Source organism: Pholcus phalangioides, unplaced genomic scaffold (genome assembly GCF_987345545.1).
Source record: "Pholcus phalangioides strain wild (caught in Gottingen) unplaced genomic scaffold, Ppha-v1.0 ptg000003l_1, whole genome shotgun sequence".
In the NCBI taxonomy this organism is placed as follows: Eukaryota; Metazoa; Arthropoda; class Arachnida; order Araneae; family Pholcidae; genus Pholcus; species Pholcus phalangioides.
The window spans coordinates 23,746,282-23,773,357 of NW_028301596.1; the positions used below are offsets into that span (position 1 = coordinate 23,746,282).

The following is a 27,076-nucleotide window of genomic DNA, read 5'->3' on the forward strand; positions in this document are numbered from 1 at the left end:
AACCTCTAAGTGGTTGTGTTATACAGCATGCGTTACATTTTTTTAATGAATATAATTTGGGTGTCGTTGATTCCCTTGAGTTTTTACCTAAGAGGATATATACCTCCCTTATTAATTTCCTCTTACTTCCTCTAAGGTTTTTATACCATAGATAAAACTCAGCATTGAGTTTTTAAAAAAATCCAAGTAAAACTAACAATCTCTATAGTAAAAAAATTTCTATACAAAAAAAATTGAATCTAAAAATTTAGTCACTTTCGTGGATATTTAATTTTTTTGTTACGTAATCATTTAAGACCGGGAAATTTTTGAAAACGAATGTTTGCCAAGTATCTCACCCGCAAGGGTTAAAGGGATAAGCTAGTTAAAATTTAATGGAAATAAAAAAATTATACATATATATAATTTTTAGAAAAAAACTAATATAAGATATATAATGAAAAAACTCTGAAACTACTTATTCAAATGAAACCTAAAAATTAATACGTATAAAAGCAAACGCCAATGTACAAAAATAAAAATTAGGGAGGGGAAGAATACGCGCGAAATTAATGTAAATAAAGCAATTGTTGCCACTAATGTAGAAGAAATATTGATTTTCGATACGTATAGTAGTAGTTGTAAAATTTTTGCTTTACGTTGATTGGTCAAACGATGAGCTGAGCCGAAGAACCGAACTGAACGAACCGAAAGACCCGTTTTTTCTCCGCAACCAGTCACGTGGTCCTAAGGATAATGGTTAAGGAGAAGGGGAGAATCCATCTCGGGGAATTCTCCTTGAAGCTCTCTGTTGAGCAGCTCCTTAAGTTAAGGACAAGTGCTGAGCGAGCGTTTTCTAAGGACAAGGGGAGAATCCAGCCCCTGAATTTTTTCTCCTTTCCTTTATTAAGGACAAACAGCGGGCTTAAGGAGAAAAACCTCGCTAAGGACAAGGGGAGAATCCAGCCCCTGGACATATTCAAGGAGTATGTCCCCTTCTCTGATCTTGGATCTAATATGATGATGCCTTACATCAATATGTTTGGTGCGAGCACGGAATTTTGGGTTCTCTGCAGATTCTATTGCAGATTGATTGTCACAATAAATCACAGTGGATTTCTGATGTCCTTTCAATTTCAGCTCACACATTATTCCTCTCAACCAGGCACATTCCTGAGCTGCTGAACTTAAAGACATGTATTCAGCTTCGGTTGAACTGAGAGCTACGGAATGCTGCTGTTTTGACATCCAGGTGACAGCTCCTCCTGACATCACGAATGCATATCCAGATATGGACCTTCTGGTGTCCAAACAATTTCCCCAATCTGCATCACCATATGCAAAAAGCTCAGAGATACATCATTTTCATGGAAACAGTTGACTTGATGTATCGAAGAACACGCTTCAGTGCAGTCCAGTGAGCTTTCCCAGGATTTTTGTTGAACTTTCTTAGATGACCAACAGCAAAAGCTATATCAGGCCTCGTTGAATATGCAGCGACGGGGGTTAAGGACAAACAGCGGGCTTAAGGAGAAAAAGAGAAGCGAAGATGAGAGAGCCAACTAATTCTCTGTAAGGTACATTGGACATCTCTTCCTTTTCAGATTCGGTCTTCGGTTCATCATTCTTGAATAGACTAAGTCCTACTTCAAGAGGAGTGGCAACACCATGACAATCAGACATGCCAAAACGGACGAGAACATCTTTCAGATATTTTTCTTGATCAATGAAAATGTTTCTGTTCTTTTGATCACAAGTGATCCTCATACCTAAACTTCACTTCACCAAGGTCTTTCATCTTAAACTTTTTGACAAGGGCAGCTTTAAGATCATCAGTAGCAGATTTATCATCACTGAAAATTAGAATGTCATCCACATATATTCCCACAATGATTGTTTTCCCCCCTTCGATCTTGAAGTACACACAAGAATCATATTCGGACGGAGTGAACTCAAGGTCGAGAAGAACATCGTGTAGTAACATATACCATGAACGACTGGCTTGCTTCAAACCATAGACAGATTTCAAAAGACGACAAATGGATCCAGATGGAAGCTTGACATACAGGTCTTCATCTAACTTCGGATGGAGGAAGGCTGTCACAACATCCATGTGATGAACATCCCAGTCATATTTAGCAGCAAGGGCAAGCAAAAGTCTGATCGAGGTTGTTCGGATGACCGGTGAGAAGGTTTCATCATAATCAAGGCCCTAGCTTTGGGAGCATCCACGAGCAACCAAACGGGCTTTGTACCGTTCAATAGAACCATCAGCAGTCTGCTTAATCTTGAATACCCATTTCATGGAAATGGCTTTCGGACCTGGAGGAAGTTCAGCTGGAATCCATGTTTGATTATCAGCATGCGATTTCAGTTCCTCGTCAATGGCCCTTTTCCAATGTTCAGCATCCTGGCTGTTCAGAGCTTCAGTCAATGATTCAGGTGTACTTTCACACAATGAAACTTGGAAGGATACAAAATCATCATTGAAGATACAAATGTTTTGTTGTTGTGTACGTTGAGGATAGCGATCAGATCTAATGGAACATTTGGCAAAACGTCAGGTGTCCTCACAGTATGGGAAGGAGAAGACTGTTCTGAACTGTTTTCCAATGATGTTTCAGTCTCTAGAGAAGGCTCAGAGATAGTAACGGTTGAAAACTGTGTATCAGCTGCATTTTCAGGCGACGGAAATGGATCATGGCTTGGTGAATCCATTTTGCCAAATGGAAACTGGTCTTCAAAAAACTTCACATCTCTAACAATTTGCACCTCTTCTGTTAGGGGGTTGTAAATGTGATAACCCTTGGTTTCATCGCTGTAGCCAAGAAAGATACCATCCCAAGCTTTAGGATCCAGCTTCTTTCTTTTACACTGGGGGATATGAACCATGGCTTGACATCCAAAAATGCGAAGATGCAATATGCTAGGTTTGCGTCCAGACCACAGTTCTTGGGGAATGCGTTTTTTTAGAGCTTGTGTAGGACATTGGTTGCAAATGTAGGTAGCTGTCAAAACAGCTTCGGCCCAAAACACAATGTCCAAATTAGAGTTGAAAAGCGTTGCACGAGCAGCTTCCATCAAAGTGCGGTTGAGGCATTCAGCTACTCCATTCTGCTCAGGTGTATGTGGTACAGTTCGCTGATGCAATATTCCAGCATCTTTCAGAAAACTTTCCATTTTCCCAGAGACATATTCTCCACCATTGTCAGAACGTAAGGCTTTGATTTTTTTTTTCATCTGATTTTCGACAAATGTCTTGAATTCAACAAATTTGTCAAAAACTTGATCTTTAGACTTCGGGAAGTATGCAAAGCATTTGCGAGAGAAATCATCAATAAAAGTAAGAAAATAACGAGCTCCACCTTTTGATGAGATTTGCATGGTGGCCACAGAGATCTGAGTGAACAAGTTCCAGAAGATTTCCTGCATGTGTCTTGCTTGATTTTGGAAAGGATTGGCGGTGTGATTTTGCACGAACACAAACATCACAATCCTCAAAATCAGATTTTAAATCACATTTGAAATAAAGTGACTTTTGCAGCTCTCTTAGGGAACGAAAATTAAGGTGACCCAGTCTCTTGTGCCATAACTGACAGGTGTCTTGCTTCATTGAAGTGGTACAAACAAAGTTTGTTTCATTATCAAGACGGTACAGTCCATTCACCTCTGTTGCAGTTGCCAAAACAGATGAACTGTCAACCATGGGTTTCTATTAGTATCCTGCAACCAGTCTCATCAAAAATGACTGATAGCTTAGGCTGACTGTGTACAAGTTTGCTAACACTTAACAAATTCAGCGCGAATGTAGGCACAGACTTGACATCTTTAGCATGCAGTGTTTTTGAAGAGCTGAGCACTATGGCGACGTCTCGGTGCCCTGTGACTGGCAATTTTTCACCATTGGCTAGACGGACCTCTTCTTCGGATGATACATCGTGTGAAATTGGCAATGAACAACTGAGATGAGTGATGCACCAGAGTCTATGAACCATTCATGTTTGTCAGAGAAAACCGCGGCAGAAAATACAGAGGAAACAGTTGCCCCAGAAGCAATTTCTTTTTCAGAGCAAACTGCTTTAGCAGAACACTTAGATTCAGTTTTCCGGCGATTTTTCCTTTTTGGTTTCGAGCAGGTCGTAGACTTGTGTCCGCGCTCATTGCAATTAAAGCAACTGATTCCTTTTGTAGCACTGGCAGGTCGCTTTTTCACGAAAAACACGGAATTCGATGGCGGTTTCGGAACTTCAGTTGCGTCTTCCAGCAGCAGGCTTTTCACGAATGAAGTCGTGAGTTCTTGTCCAGATCCGCGAATACCCAGAACGAGAGGCTTGTAATAGTCCGATAATTTCACGAGAATGAAACCACCGATGACGTGGTCGTCCAACGACATGCCGACGTTTTCGAGCTGTTCCGCGACGATCGTGAATTTATTCAGGTATTCGTCTACTGTACGGCAATCGTGAAAACGAATGTCCAGAAGACTCTGATATAGGCCTACCACACGAACAATACCTTTATCTTCGAAGGTGTCATTGAGCAAGTCCCATGCTTCTTTGGCAGTTTCACATTTCCGCGTGATCGTTGCAGTCGCAGGCTTGAGAGACAAGTTGATTTTCGCGAGAGCTCGGCGATCCAATGCGTTGTCGATTGGTTCGGTTCCCGGCACAATACAACTCCACAAACCACAGTCAATGAGGAAGTTCTTCATGGCGAATTTCCAATCGGTGAAATTTTTTGGACCTTCGAGATGTTTCGATTCAGGCAACGTGCCTACGGCAAAACTGGTTGTCACAGTCCTGGAAGTCGTCGACATCGAAAGCGTCAGTTTCCAATTCCCGCCTCAAGACTTCGTATTCTTCAGCGGTCGCCATGTTGGAGAGAAAACTAATCGGCGCGAGAAAGATCGTTAAAAAACATCGGAACTCGCGAGTTTGTAGTCACAAAAATAATCTTATGCGGCGGGCCCCATGACCTATTAGGATGAGTCCGTGGATCAATTACGATATAGTTTTATTACACAAACATTACTACAAACTACACAACACACACATGGACGGTTACAAGCAAAGCGCTTGAAGAGGAAGCGTCCCCAGTGTGCATTGCGAGAGGCCGCGAATTTGCCTACAGCGCCATCTTGCGAACGGGGTCAGCACCTACGTTTGACCACGCCCTTACCCATGTGTGATTGACAGTTCCACTCGGCAATATTTATTTTTCTCCAACGCCCGATGCATTTTGGGTAGGATTTCCAGATAGTCATATTCAAACGGTAAATATTGTTTTCCGAATTAAAAAGCAATTTCTCTACGAACCCGTCCCGGATCATTTTTAAATGTCACTCCCTTATGTAGACACGATTAGATAAAGATAAATTCTTGACAGAAATACATATCAAATTATTTGAGAGGAAATATGGCAATATTCAAGAAAATTTCGTCGTGCAGTAAATGAAAGTTGTTAGCCGCAAAATTCACTTATTTCGTGCCTCAAATATATAATACTGATTACAGGATGACACACAACGAGCCCAAATTCTAATCAAAGTATTTGATACAAATTTACCTAAATTTGTGATTTGTTAGTCCATGTTACAGATGCAGAATTTCATATATCAATTGATTTTTTGATGTACATCATGTGAATTTTATGATTTATATATAACTCAACCTCCCCTCCCCCACAGCATATAAAAATCCGCCAACCTGTTACTGCAAAAATTTAAAAAAAGCAAAGTAACAAAAAACTCATTTATTTTACCAGCTTCTGTTCCATCAAAAAGTAGTCTTACAAAGAATGAGTTACAAATATGCCTTCAGATGACAAACAATGGTATACATAAGACTTGCATTTCATGACTGATAGCAGTTTTAAAAATTTCAATGAAATGAACATATATCGTATGGGCAAACTGAGAATATCTAGGGCTGTGTAATAGCGTCCTTCACATAATTCCAACCTTAAGATATTCATCAAATAATAAAAATCACAAAAAATAACAATGATGAAATACATTTAAAAAAACCTTGCTATCACCACACATTGGCTATGACATTAAATTCAGTAATTCAATTTTGATTAGTTACTGATGATTCATCAGACTGTGATTGCACATACAAAATTTAGTTTTGTCATAGTTGAATATTGTACTAACTTGTTAACATGCCTGTTTGAAAAGAATTTCAGTGGCTAATAGGTGTAGTGGAAATGGATGTTAACGCAAAACACAGGTCTCGTATTTCACACCACTACCAATTTCTAATATTACAATGTAAAAAAATCTATATTTATAAATGGGCTGTTTTAGAGCATTTCACAACTAGATAATAAAAATTATATTGGTTACAAAATCCAAAATAAAATAAATATTCTCCCCGACTCCTTAACTCTTGCCAATAATTTCAATTCCCATTTCATCAATGTTGCCGCAAATACTCGACGCTCTAAACAAGAATACAAACAATATTTGCCAAATAACCGTAATTCTATATATTTTTCCCCAACCGATGTTACAGTGATAAAAAAATCAATAACTTTAATAATTCTGTCTCTACATCGGATTCAATAAATGCAGTTTTTTAAATATGCTCCAGATGGTGTTCTTCAGACTTTTTCTGAACTTGCTAATAATTGATTAGAAAACGGGATTTTTCCAGGCTCACTGAAAAATGCAGTAATAATCCCTATCTATATAACAGGTGATAATAATGATTTAATAATTAGACCTGTGGTGGTCCTTAGCACTGCTGCTAAAATCCTAGAGACCATCATCAGGGGCAGACTATTCTCATTTTTAAACTCTAATCAATTTTTTTCAAATAAATCAACACTACTTCCTCCCTAATAAAAAAAAAACAAACTGCTCTTTTCGAATTTAATAAAATACATCGTTGATAGCATGGACAAATTTAAAACAACAATAGCAATTTTTCTCGACATTCGCAAATGTTTCAACAATATTAGTCATAGCATTTTGCTTGACAAACTATGCATACAGCATTAGAGAGGAGAAATGCATATAATCTTTTTAACTCTTACCTTACTAATAGGACTCAAACTGTCAAATGTTAGAAAAGTGTCCAATGATGAAAAAAATGACATTCCTCAGGGAAAAACTTTGGGACCTCTAATGTTCACAATATTCATCATTCAATGACTTTTGTAACCTCTTTAAATGGCAAAAAATAATCGCATTCGCTTATGATACAGTACTTTTATATTCAACAGACCGCCACTCTTACTGTCTAACGTAATTAATCATGATTTAATTCGAGTTTGAAATTCAACCAATGCAACAGAATGGAAACTATGATTTAAAGTAAAGTTTTCTTAATTGAGAGGTTTTGAAGTTTTAAATAACATTTTTCTACTAATGCAAAGATAACTTAATATCAAGAAAATTAAAACAAATTATCAGAAGTAGAATACAGTGACTACTACTATTATTAAACCAGACATGCACCTCGTCCATATTCTTCTGCGGAACCTCTAACGAATTGGTTAATTCACCTTGCATTTCTCAAGTCACTGAGGAATGCAAGAAAATAAGATATTTTTCCCACTGAAAATACATGAGAGATTATACAGCACAGTTTTGCCTTCACGAAAAATTGCCTTGGCAGTGGAACACATAGGAATGCCTTGCTAGTGATACAAGTACAGGGTAGTTATAAATAAACTGATGCTACTCAGATGTATGTAGCACCCATTCTGATAGAGGTATTTTGACAAAACTTTGTATATATATGGACCATGGGGGAAGAGAAAGATTCACCAAAAAAAAAGTAGTTAAATTTTTGACCACCAGCTGAAAAAGTGCCGCTTTTTTATCACAGTTACCTTATTCCCATAGTTGAAATAACATGTATACCAAGAGTTTCGATGAAATACCTTTAGCACAACAGCCACTACATAAGTCAGAGGAGTGTCTGTTTATTTATAACCACCCTGTACAATAGTACCTCGACCTACAGATGTCTCGATTCACAAGCATATGTAGTGCTCCATCTTATGAGCAAATGTTTGATGAGCATGAAACATACAAGCCTTCGCCCCGCCCCACCCCCCCCCCCCCGAAAGATTCCATCTCTCCAACTAAATATAAATATATATATATATAGAGGCATTTATTATATTCCATGCACAGATTGTCCCCAAGGCTACATCGTCAAACCAAATGCTCTCTGAAATGTAGATTAAGTGAACATAAGAGGTATGTTAAAAATCAAGAGGTCCATAAATCCACAATAACTTTACACTGCTGGAGTGAAGACCACAAATTCAATTCAAACACAATTTCTAAATCGCTGGATGAGAATAGCACTGTACAGTGTGAAGAACAGCAGTGCAAACAAGAACAAGTGAAAAAGAAGGGCAAAATGATAGAAGTTACAAAAAGAAAGGAGCAGAGATTGTGAAACCTAACAGACTTGTTCGATGTTTTTCAAAAGGAATTAAATTGTTCAAGAAACCCATTTTTAACGTCAAACACCAATATAGAGCTTACCTAATGTGCATTAGGTTTCTGCTGAAATTGTCCAAGTCCATCGGAATGCACAATGGACATGAATGGGTGCAGGTGATTGGCCAGGATGCTTACGTACCTGTCACCCGTCAGAGTCATATCACGCCAACTGCACACACCCCATACCATCACAGAGCCTCTACCAGCTTGAACAGTTCCCCTGTTGACATGTAGGGTCCATGGATTCATGAGGTTGTCTCCATACCCGATGTCCATCAGTTCGAAACAATTGTAATCGAGACTCGTCAGACCAGGAAACGTGTTTCCAGTCCTCAACAGTCCAATGTCAGTGTTGTCGGGCCCAGGCGAGGCGTAAAGCTTTGTGTCGGGCAGTCATCAAGGGTACACGAGTGGGCCTTCAGCTCTGAAAGCCCATATCGATGATGTTTCATTGAATGGTTCGTACGCTGACACTTGTTAATGGCCCAGCATTGAAATCTGCAGCAATTTACAGAAGGGTTGCACATATGTCACATTTAATGATTCTCGTAAGTCGTCATTGGTCCCGTTCTTGCATGATCTTTTACCAGCCGCAGCGATGTCATAGATTTAATTTTTTACCGGATTCCCGATATTCACGGTACACTCGTGAAATGGTCGTACGTGAAAATCCAAATTTCATCGCTACCTCGGAGATGCTATGTCCCATCTCTCGTGCACCGACTAACACCACGTTCAAACTCACTTAAATCTCGATAACCTGCCATTGTAGCAGCAGTAACCGATCTAACAACTATGCCAGACACTTGTTGTGTTATATAGCCGTTGCCGTAGCGCCATACTCTGATTGGTTCCACATCTCTTTGTTTGCATACGCATGCCTTACCAGTTTTTTTGGCTCTTCAATTTATTTCATTTAAAAGCTTAGCATGTAGCTTACCATTTACTCGCTGAAAATAGAAAAAAAAATAAAATGTGGTCATCGCTCATAATTTCCTCTTTGCTGAGGTTCGTAATGCCTTCAGATCTGTAGTTGTGGCGGTGATTTTTTTATTTAATTCTCGCAGATGCATTTTTATAGCTAGTTTAGCTGTGAACGTCACAAGTATGCCTTTAACTAACTCACCATGTTGAGCACAGTTCATAAAGTTCAAAAATCTAGTTGTAGCCATAGACTTTTTAAGATTTTCCAACACAGAATCCTTGGCTAAAAGTGTTGTAACAGTTGTCTCAGAAATGGCCATACTAGCTGCTACGTACTTCACCAAGTCTTCTGTTGGATGCTTCAAGCCTTTCAAGTCATATTGGCTACTGTTGTTGGTGTAGATATACTCTTTGAAGTGCGTGAAAAAAGAATGATTTGTCAGCTGCTTTGTCTCGTCAATGAGCTGATTTTTACAAATATCACAATTGATATTTGCTAGAGCTCTACGTGAGAGATACCCAGCTAAGTAAGCACAGGTATTCAACTCAGCGAAATCTAAAACATCCATGCATGAAGCATTCAGTTCTTCATCTTCTGAATCTGGCTTTGTCATGGCTTGCTCAATCTCCGTTTCAACCACTATCTGTGAACCCGATGACAATAAATGAAACATGAATTTATCGTCGTCTGGTTGACAATTTGAAGCCCTACTTGCTGTGCAGGAATTCACAGATGCTAATTTATAAGCAGTGCGGAACTCAAAAGCATTGGGATTTGTGTTGTTACCGCCACTGCCTCTCACTCGACTAAAAAAATTTTCGATGCAATCCTGATTGCACCGACCGGGCATGAAAAATCGCATGTCTAGCAACAGTTCTTTGAACAGCATCATTAATGCCTTCAACGTCAGTGTCCAACCAGCTTTGGAGCAGGGTCTTTTCTGTGGCTTCTTAGAAGGACTAGAGCTCATGAAGTTCCACGACTCAATGAAACTACAGGTTTCCTCCCAGACCTGTAAATGGTTACTGTCAGAGGAAACAGCGCAATGCAATGGCTTGCCACGAAAAGGTTTCCGCCGGGTTCTATTTGTAGAATCGAAAATGTCGTCCATAGTTTTCACGAATTCTACAGTTGGTGCAGCAGATGCACAGATCAAACCGCCCATTAGGCATAAATTCATACCTGCCGATACAGAGTTACTGAACACTTGAGCAGCAAGCCTCACCTTCATTAAGTTCAGACCACAGGTATAAACATGACTATCACATAATTTTGGAGCACATCTTGCAAACATTTTTTTGTCCAACTCATAAAAGTCTCTTATATGTTGGAAAGATATTAGTCCTTTACTTGTGTCCAGATTGTACTTCATTAGATTTCGACGCAAGTTTTTCAGTAGATGTGGGGGATCAAAAATGCCATAAATTCTTTGGCCATTGAAAAAAAAGTAGGGCTGAGTAGGTTGTATGCTTAACATGGAGAAGAGTCTCGAGTTATTTGGGCCTTGATCGCAAACCAGAGCTTTCACAACAACATCAATTTGACACAATGCCTGCAGAGTACCCAAAACAATTTCTTTCAGTTTATCTGCAGGCATGCCATTGCAGGAGAAGAAAAATCCCAAAGGCAGTTTTCTTTTACTCGTCAGGCTGCACAACATCAGCACAAGTACTTGTTTGGCCAAATTTTCAGACTTCACACTGTTTCCGAAGTCTTCAAACCGAACAATGCTATCTGCACTTTTATCGTAAACCAAGAATGGTTTGATCGACATCTCGTCAAAAACCAGGGCAAACAATCGTTCTTGCTTGCCCTTTCCTTGCAAAACGTCTTTCAATGCAGTTAAAACATCTCTGTTAATTCCGGGCTTAGACAAACGTGATGAAATAAAACGCTGAAGTGTCTGTGGTGATGGCAGTTGCAGAAAACTCCGAAGCATATGATATGCTGAACGGCTCTTGCAGAAAATTTTGTATGCATTAATTTTATCATATTGCGTAAATCTCTTGCCTTTCAGTTTTTGTGTGCTGAGTTTCACTTGTCGGGCGATGAAAGTTGAAAGATTATCGCTCACATCTTGCTCGATAAGATTCTGCTTCAGAGAGCGTTGCGTAGCAATCTGGATGGACTTCTTGTATTTGGCGAACTTTGCTCTCAATCTTCGTGCAGAATCCTTCTGTTTTTTGAGTTTTTGCGCCAGCTTTACCTTTCGAGGTGTATATTTCTTACTGGACACAGGAGTACTGTAGGACATTGGAGTAGGTCTACTGCAGGATGCAGGAGTTTGTTGAGAAGTATCTGCAGTTGATGGTGGAGTAAAGGAAGGTGTAAGCATAGACCCAGAAAGCACACCTTGATGGTTGCTGACCATGGTTACTGGATGTATGGTACCTTTATCACAGTCATCAGATACATACGTGTCTGGGTGAGCATTGCGAGGAGGCTTAGGAGCATTTGGAATGGCATTGTGGACCAAACGATCTCTCTGGTTGATATTCATGAAGCACCATTCTTGAAAATGATGGTCACAAACACGGGCGTTTGCATTCAGCCTTGCTTCAGGAATCCCAACTAATTTCGAATTTCTACAGGCATCTACCCATGCTCGGCATCTATAAAAAAAATGAAAGAAAATGTTCAATTCAATGCATCTTAGTTAAAACAAAAAATCACAAGAAACAATGTGCCTGAGACAATAAGCGTCCTATCCTGTCTATAAATCCTTGGAAAAACGAACGAAATCGCTATGTATTGTTCATGTATAGGTGCACTGCCCATGCATTCTTTTTCGAAAATAGCAATACAGTTGAATCCTGTTATAACAAACGCCAAGTGACCGGAGGAATCACTTCATTAAAACGAAATTTTCTTATAAAGTAATTCCAGGTTTCGCTAGCATTGTTCCCACGTAAACTTATTTGGGAGTTAGAAAATTGTTCATTAAAACGAGATTTTCGCTATATCGGTATTTGTTAAAATGGGATTCGACTGTATTATATACACTCAAACCTTCAATTTTTTTTCTCGTCATTTTTCTAGCAATGTATATCTAATGTGTTTCGACGCCCCTTATCATTTGACAGCTCGTGCAATTGCACCGCCCTGACTGCATCTACCAGCATGAATTATTTGATTCGCAGGGTTACCAGTGAATGAGGGGGGGGGGGCAGTGGACAATACTACTTTTTACAATAACTTTTTCGAGGGACCCACTTTCACTCAAAAAGTACATCGATTTAGCCAATAACCTTGGTCCCGGGACCCAGGTAAATTAGAGTGCAGTGGTATTATCTCTGGTAATTTCTGTACAGGGACAATGATTCCCCCGCCCCTTCTCAAATTTTCTTTCCTTGTTAATTTTTTTGCAAATATTTTTGTCAAAGGGCACGTAATATTCCCCCCCCCCCCCCGCGCAGGCCCGTAGCCAGAAATTTTTTTCGGAGGTGGACCTAAGTGCTAGAACAATACATTTGGCCACCTTTTCCACTTTTTTTAGGCATTTTCGCACATTTAGCAAAGCGTTTTCAAAGAGTTTCTCTTCAAGCGCTTTGACATTTAGGGCCCCCTCACAACGACCCTGCATACGTCTCTGATGAACAGAATTGTAAAACAAAATAAATTCATTACTAACGGAAAGTTTGTCTTTCGGAAAGCGAAACATATGAGCTCCTTCGGACTTCGAATTCCTCTCGCATCCTAGGAAGCTGCAGTGATTCGACATTTCGAATTATGATGAAATATGGGAGAAAAAACAAATAAAAACGAAAAGAATAAAAGCTAGAGAACAGAGAAACCGATGAGAAAATAAAAAAAAAATTGGCCCTGATAAGGGCCTTTTGACAAATTCGTTAAAAAACTGTAAAATTTAAGTAGAAATGAGACGTAAAAAAACATGCCAACAAGCACGTGGAATGAATAAAAAAAGTAATGGAGGATCCAATTTTTTTTTTTTTTTAAATCAGCAGATGCGCAGTGCGACTTATAGTAGTTCTGACCCCGTCCGCTTTGGCGCAAGCTTACGACCGGTTTCCCCATTGAAGTGAGAACGCTTTCTCTGCAAGCGCTTTGGTTACAAGTGGAATGAGAACAAACAGTACACTGATCAGAGTATAACAACATACGTTATAGGTGCTGCCATCTATCAGACATTATTTACACCGACATATTTCACTGTTGTTATTTACACTAACAGAAAGTACAGAGAAATCTTCATGCTTCCATTTAATCACTTTTATTATGTTACACTCTTATTGTAAGGACGTATCACATGTACGCTACTTCTACTCAATCATAGAAAGACATTTCTCTTACAGAATTTCTAACAAATTAATGCATGCTAGAAAGTTCTTTCTTATATTATTTTATTTTACATTTTTATTATTTTATTTTAGAAATATTCAACGGATTCTCAGAGTGTGTGCGCTTGTGGCTCATCGCCATCATTTTTTTTTTTTGAAGGACGTCTCAACGGGTTGGTGTATTGATGCGTGCTTATTCAGTTCTAGTGGGTTTTTCTTACATTAGACCAATGGGTTCTCAAACTGTGCACCGCGACACCAATCTTCGTCAGAGGCACCACGGAGCGGTGACCCTGACAAAGATTTTTCGAAGATATTTTTTGTTTAACAGCTTTAGGGAGCAGGTGGAGCTCGCGGATAAGCATTGAATAGGGGAAAGGGGCATCTCGGGAGGAAAAATTTCGAGAATCCCCTGCGTCAGGCTATTCTGGGCAGTCACAGATAAATGATGAAGAAGTCGGGAGGGGGGGGGCAGGGATGCCAAAAGTTTAAGAAATACTGGGATTAATTGGAGACAAGATATACGTGTCATGAGTTAGCAAACACACCGGCCATAACTTTTTCCAGGGAATAATTTATCCGATTCGGCACACAGCTGTATATGCATAATTATGAAACAAACAGTGATTCATAGAAAAGAGAAACTACACCATGAAAAAAAAGACAATGTTTCTGAAAAAGTCACATTTTAACATAAAACTATGCACTATCACCGTATATAATATAGTACAATATCATGTCGTACAAATATAGAAGACTATAATTTCCTCTCCCATTTTCTACATATCGGAGCGCTATTGACCCAAGATTATAGATTTTTTATTTACCCACCTTTTTAAGAAAAACTTTTCCAGAACCCCCCTTTTGTGCGCCAAAATCTTGTGTTTTTTACGGCTCAAAAGCTCATATCTGGTTTCCACCTTTTCTTAGTCTTTGACACTACCCTATACACAAGCTAGTAGCTCTTGCCAAGGCACCTGCAGATAACGTGGCATTTCTAGGCGTTATGAATCTAGCTAACTCTCCCCCCCCCCCACATAAAGTGGTACTTCTAGGACCTCAAGCCATGGCATGGGCGGAGATTGGGGGGGAGCATCCCCCCCCCCCAGCGTCAAAGGCGGAGTTGACTGATCTAATGTATATATTTCAAGATGAATTAACATCATCATCATCGTGCCCCCCCCCCCAAGACTTCCAAGTCTATCTCCGCCTATGCCTCAAGCTCTACATAAGGCACCCAAAGAAAAGGCGATACTTCTTGAAGCTTGAATCCTATCCTTTACTTCATAGGTTCAGTGGTCTGTCCACAATAGGTTCCCGTGCTTAATTTCTTCAAAAAGCATTTTAGTCAAAGCTCTTGGTGGCCCTTCGGAACAGAATGAACATTTTATGAACGCCATATCCTCATACCTATGAAAGGTATTTCAAGGAGCTCTACCGAGACCGACCAATAGCAATACAAATACAACGCCACAACAGGCAAAATGCCTAACGAGGAGGCTGAGAAAAAGATGCCCATAAAAGTTAGAGCTAGAAGCGGGCAAGATTCTGCCCTTTAATAAAGATGGGGGAACAGAGGCTGATCTGAATATGCTTCCAGATGAAGAGCTTGAGAGCGATTGTCAAAAATAGTAATGAAAACCTACCCTTTCTTTTTTTCCTTCTTCTCTTACAGGTTAGTACAAACCCAATGACTGTGAAACTAAGTTTTTATTTAGAAAAATAGGTGCCAATGTAGGCAAAATTTCGATTGGGGGAAGCAATCGCTCCCTCTGCTTTCCCCCCCCCCCTGGCTACCGCCACTGGAGGTGATGCTCAGACAACGCACACTAAACAGGAGAATGAAAATTAGGAACGAGGTCACGTGAGCATCCCGAGATATCTCGTCAAACATGATCTGCTTTATTTAAGCCACCCTAAAATATCTTGGCTTCTAAAAACACGTTGAAGGTCCTTTTACATTAAAACATGTTATCCATTTCCTCCTTCCCTCCAATGGATCAAAGGTCAGTGAGCACCGCCAGCTCCTGTTCAAGGTTAGATAAGAGGAAAAAGAAGACAGTGTTCCCCCTTTGTTTCAGCACTTTAAAGAAATATACACACAGTATAAATAATACAAAAAGGTTTTTTTCCAAAAAATAGTATTTTTCTTCCTACAAAATCGCACGTCATAGCAGTTGTTTTTGTATCATAGTAAGGGAAATGAAAGCGATGGGCAGAGTAAATTTTCTTGTTGCTGGGAAAAGCAGTTATCAGGTAGCAGTCAAAAAAAAAAAATTATTGAAAATAGGTGGCAGTTTGTGAAAGTTTTGCTTGTAGTGCGGATCAGAAAAATTTTAAAAACTCTGCTAATTAGAATTTTAAAGGGTGAAAATTCTTCCAGATTGCTCGTACGGTGATGTATGACGCAGATTTAGGCATATTCTACTGTGGAGGCATGAAGTGTTGTTGTAGTGAGGTTTTACTGTGATACAACACTGTAAATAACATCTTTGAAGACTGGCAATGAGGGGATGTATTTTTAGTGAATAATGAATTTTTAACACTTATAAGCGCAGAGAAAAATAGCAAAGTCTGGACCAAGAAGCTCATTTGTTAATATGTAGGCTACTTGAAAACAATAGGCCTACTTATAGGTATCGTAACGATTCTCACTGTTAAAAATGCATTATTTGCTAGTGCTGTGCTGTTTTCTTCCTTCATTTATAACTTTCACTCTCTTAAATCATAGGAAAACTAGGTATGGCAAGATGGAATGGCCCAAAGTGTCAAGTCTCTATTATTTTAAAATTAGCTGTATAAATAATATTTGTAGCATCTTTAAATAATGTTTGAAATCACGTGCTCGGAGCAGGAACAGGTATACATAGTATAGTACCTAATCCTTTTTTGGCGATGTGTTGCTGGTTTTTTCTTTGGTAAAGAAAACATCAGAAAGCGTGACAAGCAGTTACCAAGAGTGAAACAAATGATGCTTTCAAATGTTTTTCTTGCCAACACATTGCCAAAAAAATGGATTTTACCAGGGTTAGGGTCTTGGATAGAACATGTGGGGAAAAACCCGTCCAAAAAAACCTCCAAGTTTCAAATTATACGTGAATACCATTTATAAACCTTTTCTGTACTGATTTTTCTTTCATGATACTAACATATTTAAAAAAAAGAAAAGAAAAAGAGCATAATATATAAAACTAACTAAATCAAAACTGCCTGGTATGCAAGAGGGCCTGGGTTCGAGTCCCAGCGGAGACATGGTGACTTTTCTTTCCAAGTTCACCTCAGCATAATATCCAGAAAATAACTGTTTCCTTAAATCATGTTTAGAAAGATTTTTGTTTTTTGAATTTAAGTGTTTCATTAAATCGATAGTTTTAAGCTGGAAATCTGATGGTAAATTACTATCACTCATATATAACTGTTTAAATGAACATTACTTTTTCAATTTTTTATTTGGTTATAAATGTTATTTTTACTTCACATCTTATTTTCCAAGTTCGATTATGAAGTATGTACTGTATTTAGGATAGTGCTTGTCCAAAACCCTGTTAAATCTGCTTTTTAACAGAAGAAAAAAGTCCAAAATAATGCTGCTTTTGACTTTTTCAGGGGATAGTGACCCTCCTTCATGTGTTGACAGATATGCTGCTATAGATTCCAAATATTTTATGCTGCTCTCAGCCTGCAATTTAGTAACTACACAAAGAAAAATTTAGACACCAATACCAACTTTTTAGTCGCTGTGGTCATCTGGCGCTTACGATTTGTCATAATCCCTGGCCTATATGATGATAAAATACTAAGATCCAAAATTTTTGTTATATTGCAAATGTTGCTCTTATGAGGCTAGAACAGTGGTTCCAACCTTTTTTTCCTTCCTGCATCCCCAGAACAATGCGACTTACCTTCCCACACCCACTTGGATAATGCCTTTTTGATAATACCTCTGGAAAATACGTTGTTATACCGTATTTGTTAGAAAATTCAGTTTTTTCCCCTATAATTGATTACATTAATAATCTGTTAATTAATTTGTAAGAATTATTTTACTAATGTTTTTTCAGCAATGGCCAGTATTTACTTGTTTGTTTAATTCAAAAACGAAACTAAAAAAGTTACTATTTTTTGTCATGAGTCATGTGTTGACGACAGTATCAAATCTAAGCCCAACATGCTATATGGGGCTCTGATTTCTATGTCTTTACTTTTTTTTTTTTTGTTGCATATTTCACTATTTTTACGTGATAGAGCATATTTTAAAAATTTTAAGGCATATTTCATAGTTTTCTATAAAAGTAAATTTTTTCCTCGCTGTTCCAATCCCACTTCAGACTGGTTTTTGCAGTTCGCACCTCTGACAAGAGCTTTTAAGGTTAACATTTTTATGCCTTAAAAATAGAACATTGTTGTTAATCGGTAAAAAATCGTGAAATTCAGGGTTTTCAACCAATAAGCAATGACATTTAATTGTTAAAGCATAAAAATTCTTGCCCTTCAACACAATACTGGTGTGTGGCTGTAAATAGATTAATCATCTGAATCGGTACAGCACCTCCTAGAGATAGAACGGCTCTGCATGGGTTGCCAAATTCATCTGTAACGTCATAAGACTACCTAGCATGTTTGCCAAATTTTGAACCACAACATCTTATTTCGTTTCTTCTTATTTTGGCGTAGAATCTTCTTGGTTGTCTCACAAATACTGCAGGGTGATTGGATGTGGAGCACAGAAATCACCAATTCTGATCCAGATCGTTTCTTTTCTGCATAACGATGATACTAACACAGCAGTGGAATTTTTTCCCAGAATATTCTGAGGGAAAATGGACTACTTGCTGACATCATGAGCAGCGTGCGGAGGCTTTCTATCTCTAGGCGGTACTACTCGGTGGCGGTGATGGTAACTCGTGGTGTGGGGGATGTTTTAGCGTTTGTGGAAATTTTTGAGTTTTTATCAAATAAAAACTTTTTTTTTAATTTTGTGTAATGCTTTGCTAAAGCTAAATATAGTACTTGGCTAGGTATTTTCATCTATAGATGCCAGCACATTAATTCTGAATTTGTGGTGGGAAAAACTCAAAAGGGAAATTTTGGCTCCATGAGATTAGTTAACACAGAATTTTTGTTCATAAAAATAAGTAATGGTTCAAAATAGTTGAGACTACACCATCACTTATTATTACCATGTTATTTTGCTAAAACTAATGTTATTCGATATAGGAATGAAAAAATTTTTAGGACATATTTTTCGTTTTATAGGGTATATTTACAGTTTTTTAAGAGCATAAATGCATTTTTTAGAATTTTTTAGAGCATATAAATCGTAGCCCTACCAATAACACAAGGTACCAATGTAAACAAACCATGAAATAGTTTAGGTAAATAATGATATTTTTTCTCAACCGAAATGTAAAACAAGTACAATCGCTAATCGGAAAAAACTTTTGCAATGCAAAATTCACGTGACCCATTTCTACGAGCAGAAGTCAGAAGATAAGGTTTCAAAATATTGGTATGATTCATATTCTTTAGGAATTGAAAAATTCAATTTTTATCATTTTAATTTTCCTGAATAATCAGTCAACATGTCATTTTGTGTTCCATGTCACACTCCCAAAAATGATCTCCCGCACTCCTGGTCGGGAACCACTGGGCTAAAAGCTAATATTTCACTGAATAAATACAAGCTGTAGCCTATATACAATACTATCACACAGTGGACAGAGGCCAGAAAAACACTGGAAGAAGAAGGCTTATCAAAAGATTTTTTTTAACACATTGTTTTTTATTTTCATATCCCGCAAGTTTTGTAAGAATATTTTCAAATTTTGTAGTGGTACACACTAAACTTAGAAATCATCTTGGCACTGATAAGGCAGCTAAGTTATGTGTTAAGAGGCAATTAATAGAATGCTAAGTGGCAGCGAAGCTGAGCTTGATTATTAATGTTCAATTATTACATAAGTTTAATTTTTCTTTAGTCAAATCTATTGTATTTTCTAATGTTCACGTGTCATTTTTGTCCCATTCTTGCATCTTTCATGTGTTTCAATAAATCTAATATTTAACCTTGAGACAGTTCACAGTTTTTAAGTATTAGCTTTATGACAGTATCAGTCATACAACCTTTTACACATAGGCCTTTTGTTTTGAATTTCAAGATTTTATTATATTCAATGAAATTAATAATATATAATTTGTATAATATATTGTTTTTATTATATAATATAAAGTTTATTGTGTGACTATAGAAGTCACTTCATCAAATTGTAAAGTTTTCCACTTAAACAGGGGGGGGGGGTCAAAAATGCCCCCCCCTTGCCCTCTCAGCAAAATTTTGTCATCAGCTCTGCCCCTCTGAATCCAATTCATATTTTCGTGAAGGGTGGTTGATGACGTAAGCATTGTCCAAACCCCCCTCCCCCCTTGTCATCAACCCCCCCCCCCCCCCATCGATGATGACGTAATACTTGAATGGCCCCTTTGTAGCTTGGATGACCAATCTGCAGTGGCCACTCTAGAATTCATGAAGCCTCAGCCAACCTTCTTTATGAGGCTCCTGTAAGAAAAAAAGTACTTTTCTTCTTAATGCAAAGACCTTGAAACATCAATTACTGCTCTTCTTTGCAGGACATTGTTTCTGTGTTGTGCATCACCTGGACTCAGCTTTGAGAGGCTTCAAAAATTAACTTGGATGGGCATTTTTTACAAACCCACATGAAGAGGATGAGGTTTTGGGGCTTAAAATTAGCGGGAGGAATATTTTAATTTATTGTATCTATCTGCAACACCTAAGATGGTACCTTGTTTACCTCTATGCAGGGTCACCACAGTCAGTCTGAACCAAATTTTGCATATTTAGCATCATTAAATACAAGCAGTAGTTTTTCTTTATGTGAAATGCAGAGGAGGAGGCAGTGAACCCATTTTCATGTATTAGTGCAGGTCTTTACAAATCCAAAAAAAAAACAACTCGGCTGTCAAATGTTTTTAGGAGCCACACATTTTTTCCCTACAAAAAATGTAAGTTTTTTTTCCCTGCTTTTCCAGGACTTGGTAAATTTTTTTTTTTTTGTTTTCATACACGCTGACATTCAAAATTCAAAAAATTTTGAATTGTCTTTAGACTTCAATTTAATTATATACACCTAGAAAATTTTTGTCACCAATGCCGATTTGTTTTAGTCACTGTGGCGACCTGGCACCTGGGATTTGTCTAGCTAGCCCTGACCTGGACATCACATTCATGTATATACACTCATGTCCATAAATTAAGGATAATGCCAGCTCCGGCACATAAAGGTTCAGAAACAAAACAAACGTTACTTATTCATAAAGCCCATTTATTAAACAAAAGATAAAGAACAAAAACAATGGTGTATGTATAATACCATTTATAAAAACTATGATTTTTGCTCCCTGGAGCAATTGTAAAAAATATCTCCTTTACAAAAACTTTCTATTACATGGTTGTTATGATGGTTAATACATTGTATGTCTCCCATGCGATGAAATACAGTCCGTACAACGCCTAGGCATGCTGAGTATCAAATTATCGATCTGATCTTGGGGAAGATCACTCCACTCAGCAAGCAGTGCTCTCGAAAGTTCCAGTACACATGTAGGAGGTGGTTGATGGGCTGCAAGCATGTCCAAGGCCAAGTCAAGGCATGTCATCGGCCAAGCATGTCCCACACATGCTCTATCGGATTCAAGTCTGGTGAGAATGCTGGCCATTCCATAGGGGTTATATCCTCAGATTCAAGGCATTCGTTTACGATGTTTGCTTGGTGAGGATGGCGTTGTCATCCATAAACACAAATTCTGCACCCATGGCACCCCTAAACAAACGTACATGTTGTTCCAGAATGATGTCCTGATAAATTTGGGCTTTCAGGGTTCAGATTTGAACATGCAGATCTGTTCTGGAACCCAGTATAATTCCACCCCAAACGAGCAATGCTGCACCACCTTAACGGTGTCGTTCAATGATGTTGTCTTGGTGGTAACGGGTACCTGGCGTTCTCCATATGAAAGTCCGACGTGAATCAGACTGCAAGCTAAACCTGGACTCGTCGGAAAACATCACACAAGCCCACTGTGACGATGTCCACATTGCATGTTCTCTACTCCAGGCTAATTGGTGCCGACAGTGAGTTGCCATGAGCGGAACACATCTAACAGGCCTGCGAGCATATAGACCAATATCTCCCAAACGTCTGTACATGGTTTGCCTTGAAACTGTGGTACCCGTGGCTGCAGATAGCTGACGAGACAGGTCAGATGCTGTGCTCCGTCTGCTTCTTTTAGCAGTTACTGCCAAATACCGGTCTTCATTTGGCATTGTAACTCGGGGGCAACCTGTACTGTAACGTCTACTGACATTTCCATTATCTTGGAATCGTTGCCAAAGCCTAGAGATGACACTTTAGGCAATTCCAAGTTCCTCGGATACTTCCATCTGAGTACGCCCACATTCCAGGTGGCCGATAATTCTACCACGTAAAAAATCATCGACATGCGTCCTCTGTGTCATAACTATTCGCTTATGGCACTGAGCACCTTACAGAACTCTTGTGAACAATTTTACTTCTTTGCCACCATTCCTTACATACCCCCCTCTTACACTCTAGTCATTGTGACGTGCTATCGGCATCATCTGGTGGCTTCGTGAAATTTGCATATCATTCTTGCAGATGTGTGTGATAATTCTACAGGTGAAATTTTTACTTTAGATTTTGATTTCTATGTGATTCTAAATTATCCTTAATTTATGGACATGAGTGTAGATGACTAAGTTCAAAAGTAATTTCAACCAAAATGGATGCTTGGAAGGTTTTTTTTCCCCTCCTTAAAAATATTTATACTGTTTTTTTTCTTGGCATGTACAGGAAAATTGCCTTGAATGCAGTAGTAGCCTATGACGATGAAGTGAAAACTCTTGAGTAAGTGTCATGGAAAACATGAAAGAGAACCAAGAGAAGTCTGAAAACTCTTTGAACAACAAGGATGAGTGCTTCTCACACATATTTTGTGAGCTAAGGAAAGACCTCCGTTTAAAGCTGTTACAGTGCAACGATAAAGATGTTGTTTCACTTCCTGCATATTTTGACCAGATAGTTTCTGATTTTCAGAAACTACAGAAACTTTTATCTGACAACACCATGTTTATGCCGGCTTATGATATCAAGATCGCTCAAGAGGCTCTGAGAAATTTACAGGAAGACATTAAAAATATGCAAGATGTTTTGCTGCCTAAAAAGAAGTTTTCATTTCGAAACAAATCAAAATTCAGTTGCGGAAGTGATGGGGCACGGAATGTACTGCATACTACTGGGGCTGCAGCTTATTGCAAACTAGAAAGCTTAAATTTTATAGGAAATATGGCTGACACCATCATCAGTAAAACGGGTGATGAAATAAACAGAAAAGATATAAGTCTTTCGTCAATGCAGAGTTGCAAAATATATCTTTACGGAGCGCCTAGTACACTTTTAATAAGTGATCTTTTCAATTGTCAAGTTTTCACCGGACCAGTGTCATCCTCAGTTTATATTGAGAATTGCAAAAGCTGCACTTTCGTGATTGCTTGTCAGCAGCTCAGAGTACACAATTCTTCTGTGTGCGTCTTCTACTTGCATATTTCAAGTAGGACAATAATCGAGGACTGTTCGTCCCTCCAGTTTGCTCCTTATAATTGGACTTACTCTGATCAAAACAGTGATTTTGTTGATGCAGGATTAGAAAAGTCGCAAAATGTTTGGGAAGCTGTCGATGATTTCAATTGGCTGGTTTCTGGTTGTCCGTCACCGAATTGGTCTTACCTTCCAAAAGAGAAATATGTTTCATGGACCTGATTACAAGAACTATGTTGTTGTTTCTTTTTTATATAATTTTTACTAATTGTTTCAAAATGTCAAGAAAAATGTTCATATGAGTCTAAAATCTGACGGCTTCGGTGTTACAGTGTTTCTATTTCTTGCATAGTGTCCCCCTATTTCTTGCATATTGACTATAAAAGAACTGAAGATAGTGTCAGCGAAATTAACATTCCCCTATAACAATACTGTGATGGGTAAAAAAAAAATTCTAAATTTTCTTTAATTTTATGCAGCTATTTTGAACGTTTGCACCTGCATTTCGTAGGTTTTTCTGTAATCATTATTCTATACATGATAACTACTTACTATAAGCTAAAAAAATGAAATAATAAATACAACAAATGCTTGAGAAATGAAAGCTTATATGTTCTTTGCATGAAAAATTCTATCAATAAAGTCTGCATTGATGTTTGATTTGAGATCACTTGTGTTCAGTTTACTTGAAAAACTGTGAAAAAAACCATGGAATAAACTGGCCGGATGAAACTAGTTTTCCTTCAATAATTTATCATATAAATTAGAATTTATGCTTTAGATATAGCAAATGTATATTTTTTTATAACATTAAGTAATTTTAATTTCACTAATTTAATTATGTATGCAAATCAATAACTGCATCAGTCTGTTGAAGAGTTGGACAGTTTCTTCCGCTTGGGAAAAACTGCCAACCCTGCTTTTTCCAAGCAGAAGAAACCAGTCTTCCTTCCATATTCATCATTTGCACTACAATATAAGATATGGCAAATACATTTTAACACTTCTAATTAATTTGAATTAGGTCTATGGCAATTTAACTATGCACATGTAAAATTAATCAGAAAAACTATATCGGTCCTTTGTGACCAAGATTACATATTTAGCTGAAGCTTTTCATCACACCTAGAGAAATTTCATCGAAAGTTTAAAATCCATTTATCTAATTTCAATCTAATTGACAAAATTATTTTTAACTTAAGTAACAAAACAAATAAACATTGTTCATTTACTAGATGGCACTGATCTCTTTCATACTATTGGAAAAAGAAAATTTTATCTTATTTTAAAGATCATTAGAAAACAGATTATTATAGAAAACAAAATATTATAAAAATCCTCATTTTCTTAACTGCAGTGCAATATTGAAAAACCAAAGTGTTTTTAGCAGTTGTATGCTGTGTACTAGATTTCTCAGCTTAGAATAGAATGAATGCAAAAGATGAGGAAATTCTTTTGAGTTCTGCAGAACTTGAAAGGGTGCTTAAAAGCATTTTGACATATCCACAAAATTCATCAGGCATGTCACTGCCAAGATTAGGAAGCTCTTTCAGAGTTGGAAAAAAACAGCAGGAAGAAATAGGTTAGAAATTATCAGGAAGAAACTGATTTCTAAAAAATTACTTCCTTTCATAATCATGCAATCATAAGCCTAATTTACAGGAGGATTTTATCAACTGCAATGTTGATATAGTATCAATTTTGAAAGGTTTTATTAGTTGTATGTTTGAATAAAAAGTCCTTTATTTTTTTATGAACTTTAAATTACTTTTATTGACAAAGAATATAGCCATTTTAAAATTAATTATTCACTTTCATCAGTTCAGTGTAACATGATGTAACTAAGCCTGTCTTATGACAGCCATTAGGCTGTTCCAAAGTTGAGTGGGTGAATCCAAAAACATATATTCTTTTTAAACCCACTGAATTTGCAGAACAGCTGCATTTCAACAACAAACATTTCAACACAGTCATAGCTTTTTGAGAATTTCAGATATTTAACAAATTACTTCTTTATTACCATAATACTATATTAAAATTTGAATGATGTGACTGAAATGCTGCACTTGCAGTTAAAAAAAATCTCAAGTTATTATACTTTGACACAGTTCCTGTACAGAATTCAATCTTTCACCCTAATATTCAATATTCATAAGACATGAGAACAAATGATAGGGAAGAATTAGGTAATAAGATAACCATAAAATTAAGATATTCTCTTCATATCTTAATTTTATGACTTACAAATAAGGCATCAAGTCAGCATTTGTAAAAAGCCCCATTCTCAGCACTATTTACGCAGTCTCTCTGTAGCTAATACATTGAGCGGTATGCTTCTTCTTCCTCATGGAGATAGTCACAATGATGAAAAAACATTCTGATTAAAAATGTTTCTAAGTATTTCAATTGGCGTACGCGGGGGGGGGGGGTGTTAGGACCCCCATGAGGTGGATAGAAGGGGGGTTCTAACCCCCCCCCCCCCACAGCCAAGATTGTAGTGTTATTTTGTAGGAAAAATGTAACCCCCTCCTTGAGGAAATTCTGAGCCTATGATTGGCTGTTATATCTGATGTATTCCAGCAGCTTTGATCTTATTGCATAGGGCAGTGTTGCTCAAACTGGGGCCATATGGCCCCCTTGCAGTCCTGGGATATTCTAAGGGGGCCACGAGTGAAAATCAGATGAAAGGGGGAATCATGACAAGTGGTGAAGGGGCCCACAGAGATATGAAGAAATCAAATTTTCAAGTGAAATATGTTGGGGAAAAAAGTGACTAAACTTTCAGAATCCAGCAGAGCTGTCCATGAAGCAGGAGCCATCTAAACCTATGTTGGCATGGCTTGGGGTGCTCATGGAGGCCCTTCATGGTCATGTATGGTACTATGATTTTTGAGTAAATATGTAAGCTGTTTCAATTACGTAATGGGTGCCCCAGAATATCATTTTGCCTGAGGAGCCATTATAGTGAGACGGCCATGCATAGATCCCCCCCAAAAGAAGGAAGTTCACTGAATTCCAGCCCACGGTAAGGTGCAGTCCCATAATGATGTGTCGGTAGGGGCGATTTATTGTGTAGTAGCATTTCGCACATACCTATTATTCCCATATAATTTGTCCCTTAACACTTTCGAGTCTAAGCCCGAGCCTGACTCAGGATGCCGTTTTTGTTCAAGGTAACTAAGCCTGAGTCAGACTCAGGCTTAACTTTTAACTCCAGCAGCTATAAAATGGCTGAATATGTATGTTCCCAGTCTTTTTAAACATAATCTATAAATCTAGTTCCAAAAAAAAAAAAATATATATATATATATATATACATACACTTATAAATGACAGCAGCCAACGGATATAGTTTTATGAAATGATGTAGAAGTAAGTATAGTTGAAGCACATTTGTCTTCCTAAGTAAGGTAGCCATGTTTGTTGATGATAAGATGATTTTTTTTAAATAAAAACCATTTTTAGATATTTGTACAACATTTGGATAAGTTTTTATTTAGAATTGTTTGAAATTTTATGTTAAAAAAAAATTTTCTTATACTGAACTTTTTTAAAACTCTAAAACATGCTTTTTTTAATTATTTGTCATCAAATATTAGTTATTAGCGCCTTTAAATAATTGCTATATTATGAAAGAAAAGAGTTTGAAATTTCTAGTTAAAGTTGTTGAGATGTTATATACTCTAAGTATTTAAAAAAAACATGAAAACTGCCAAAAACCCTCAGTCCACAGGGACAAACATAGTCGAAATAGCTCACACCCGAAAGTGTTAAGAAA

At 37.7% G+C, this 27,076-nt stretch overlaps 2 protein-coding genes across 11 annotated transcripts in view; one reads left to right on the forward strand and one right to left on the reverse strand.

The window, feature by feature from the left end:
• Tbcc (Tubulin-binding cofactor C) overlaps nt 1-23,965 on the forward strand; it is a 44,918-nt gene extending 20,953 nt beyond the window's left edge. For 8 of the 10 annotated variants that reach the window (XM_089247056.1, XM_089247065.1, XM_089247095.1 and 5 more), the window contains one exon: nt 22,555-23,965. In XM_089247056.1, the coding sequence (XP_089103182.1) occupies nt 22,618-23,520 (903 nt within the window). In that variant the 5' untranslated portion in view covers nt 22,555-22,617 and the 3' untranslated portion in view covers nt 23,521-23,965. The remainder of the gene's footprint in view (nt 1-22,554) is intronic. The other 2 variants (XM_089247114.1, XM_089247122.1) reach the window with 1 other exon arrangement.
• LOC149088329 (uncharacterized) lies at nt 9,430-11,868 on the reverse strand. Its single transcript, XM_089242377.1, has one exon. It carries the CDS (start codon nt 11,866-11,868, stop codon nt 9,430-9,432), a length of 2,439 nt encoding a protein of 812 aa, XP_089098503.1.
• Nucleotides 23,966-27,076: the final 3,111 nt, after the last annotated feature.

What these genes read in the sequence shown, in the direction of transcription:
- LOC149088329 (XM_089242377.1), bottom strand. Translation starts at nt 11,868, where the DNA reads ATGAATATCAACCAGAGAGATCGTTTGGTCCACAATGCCATTCCAAAT.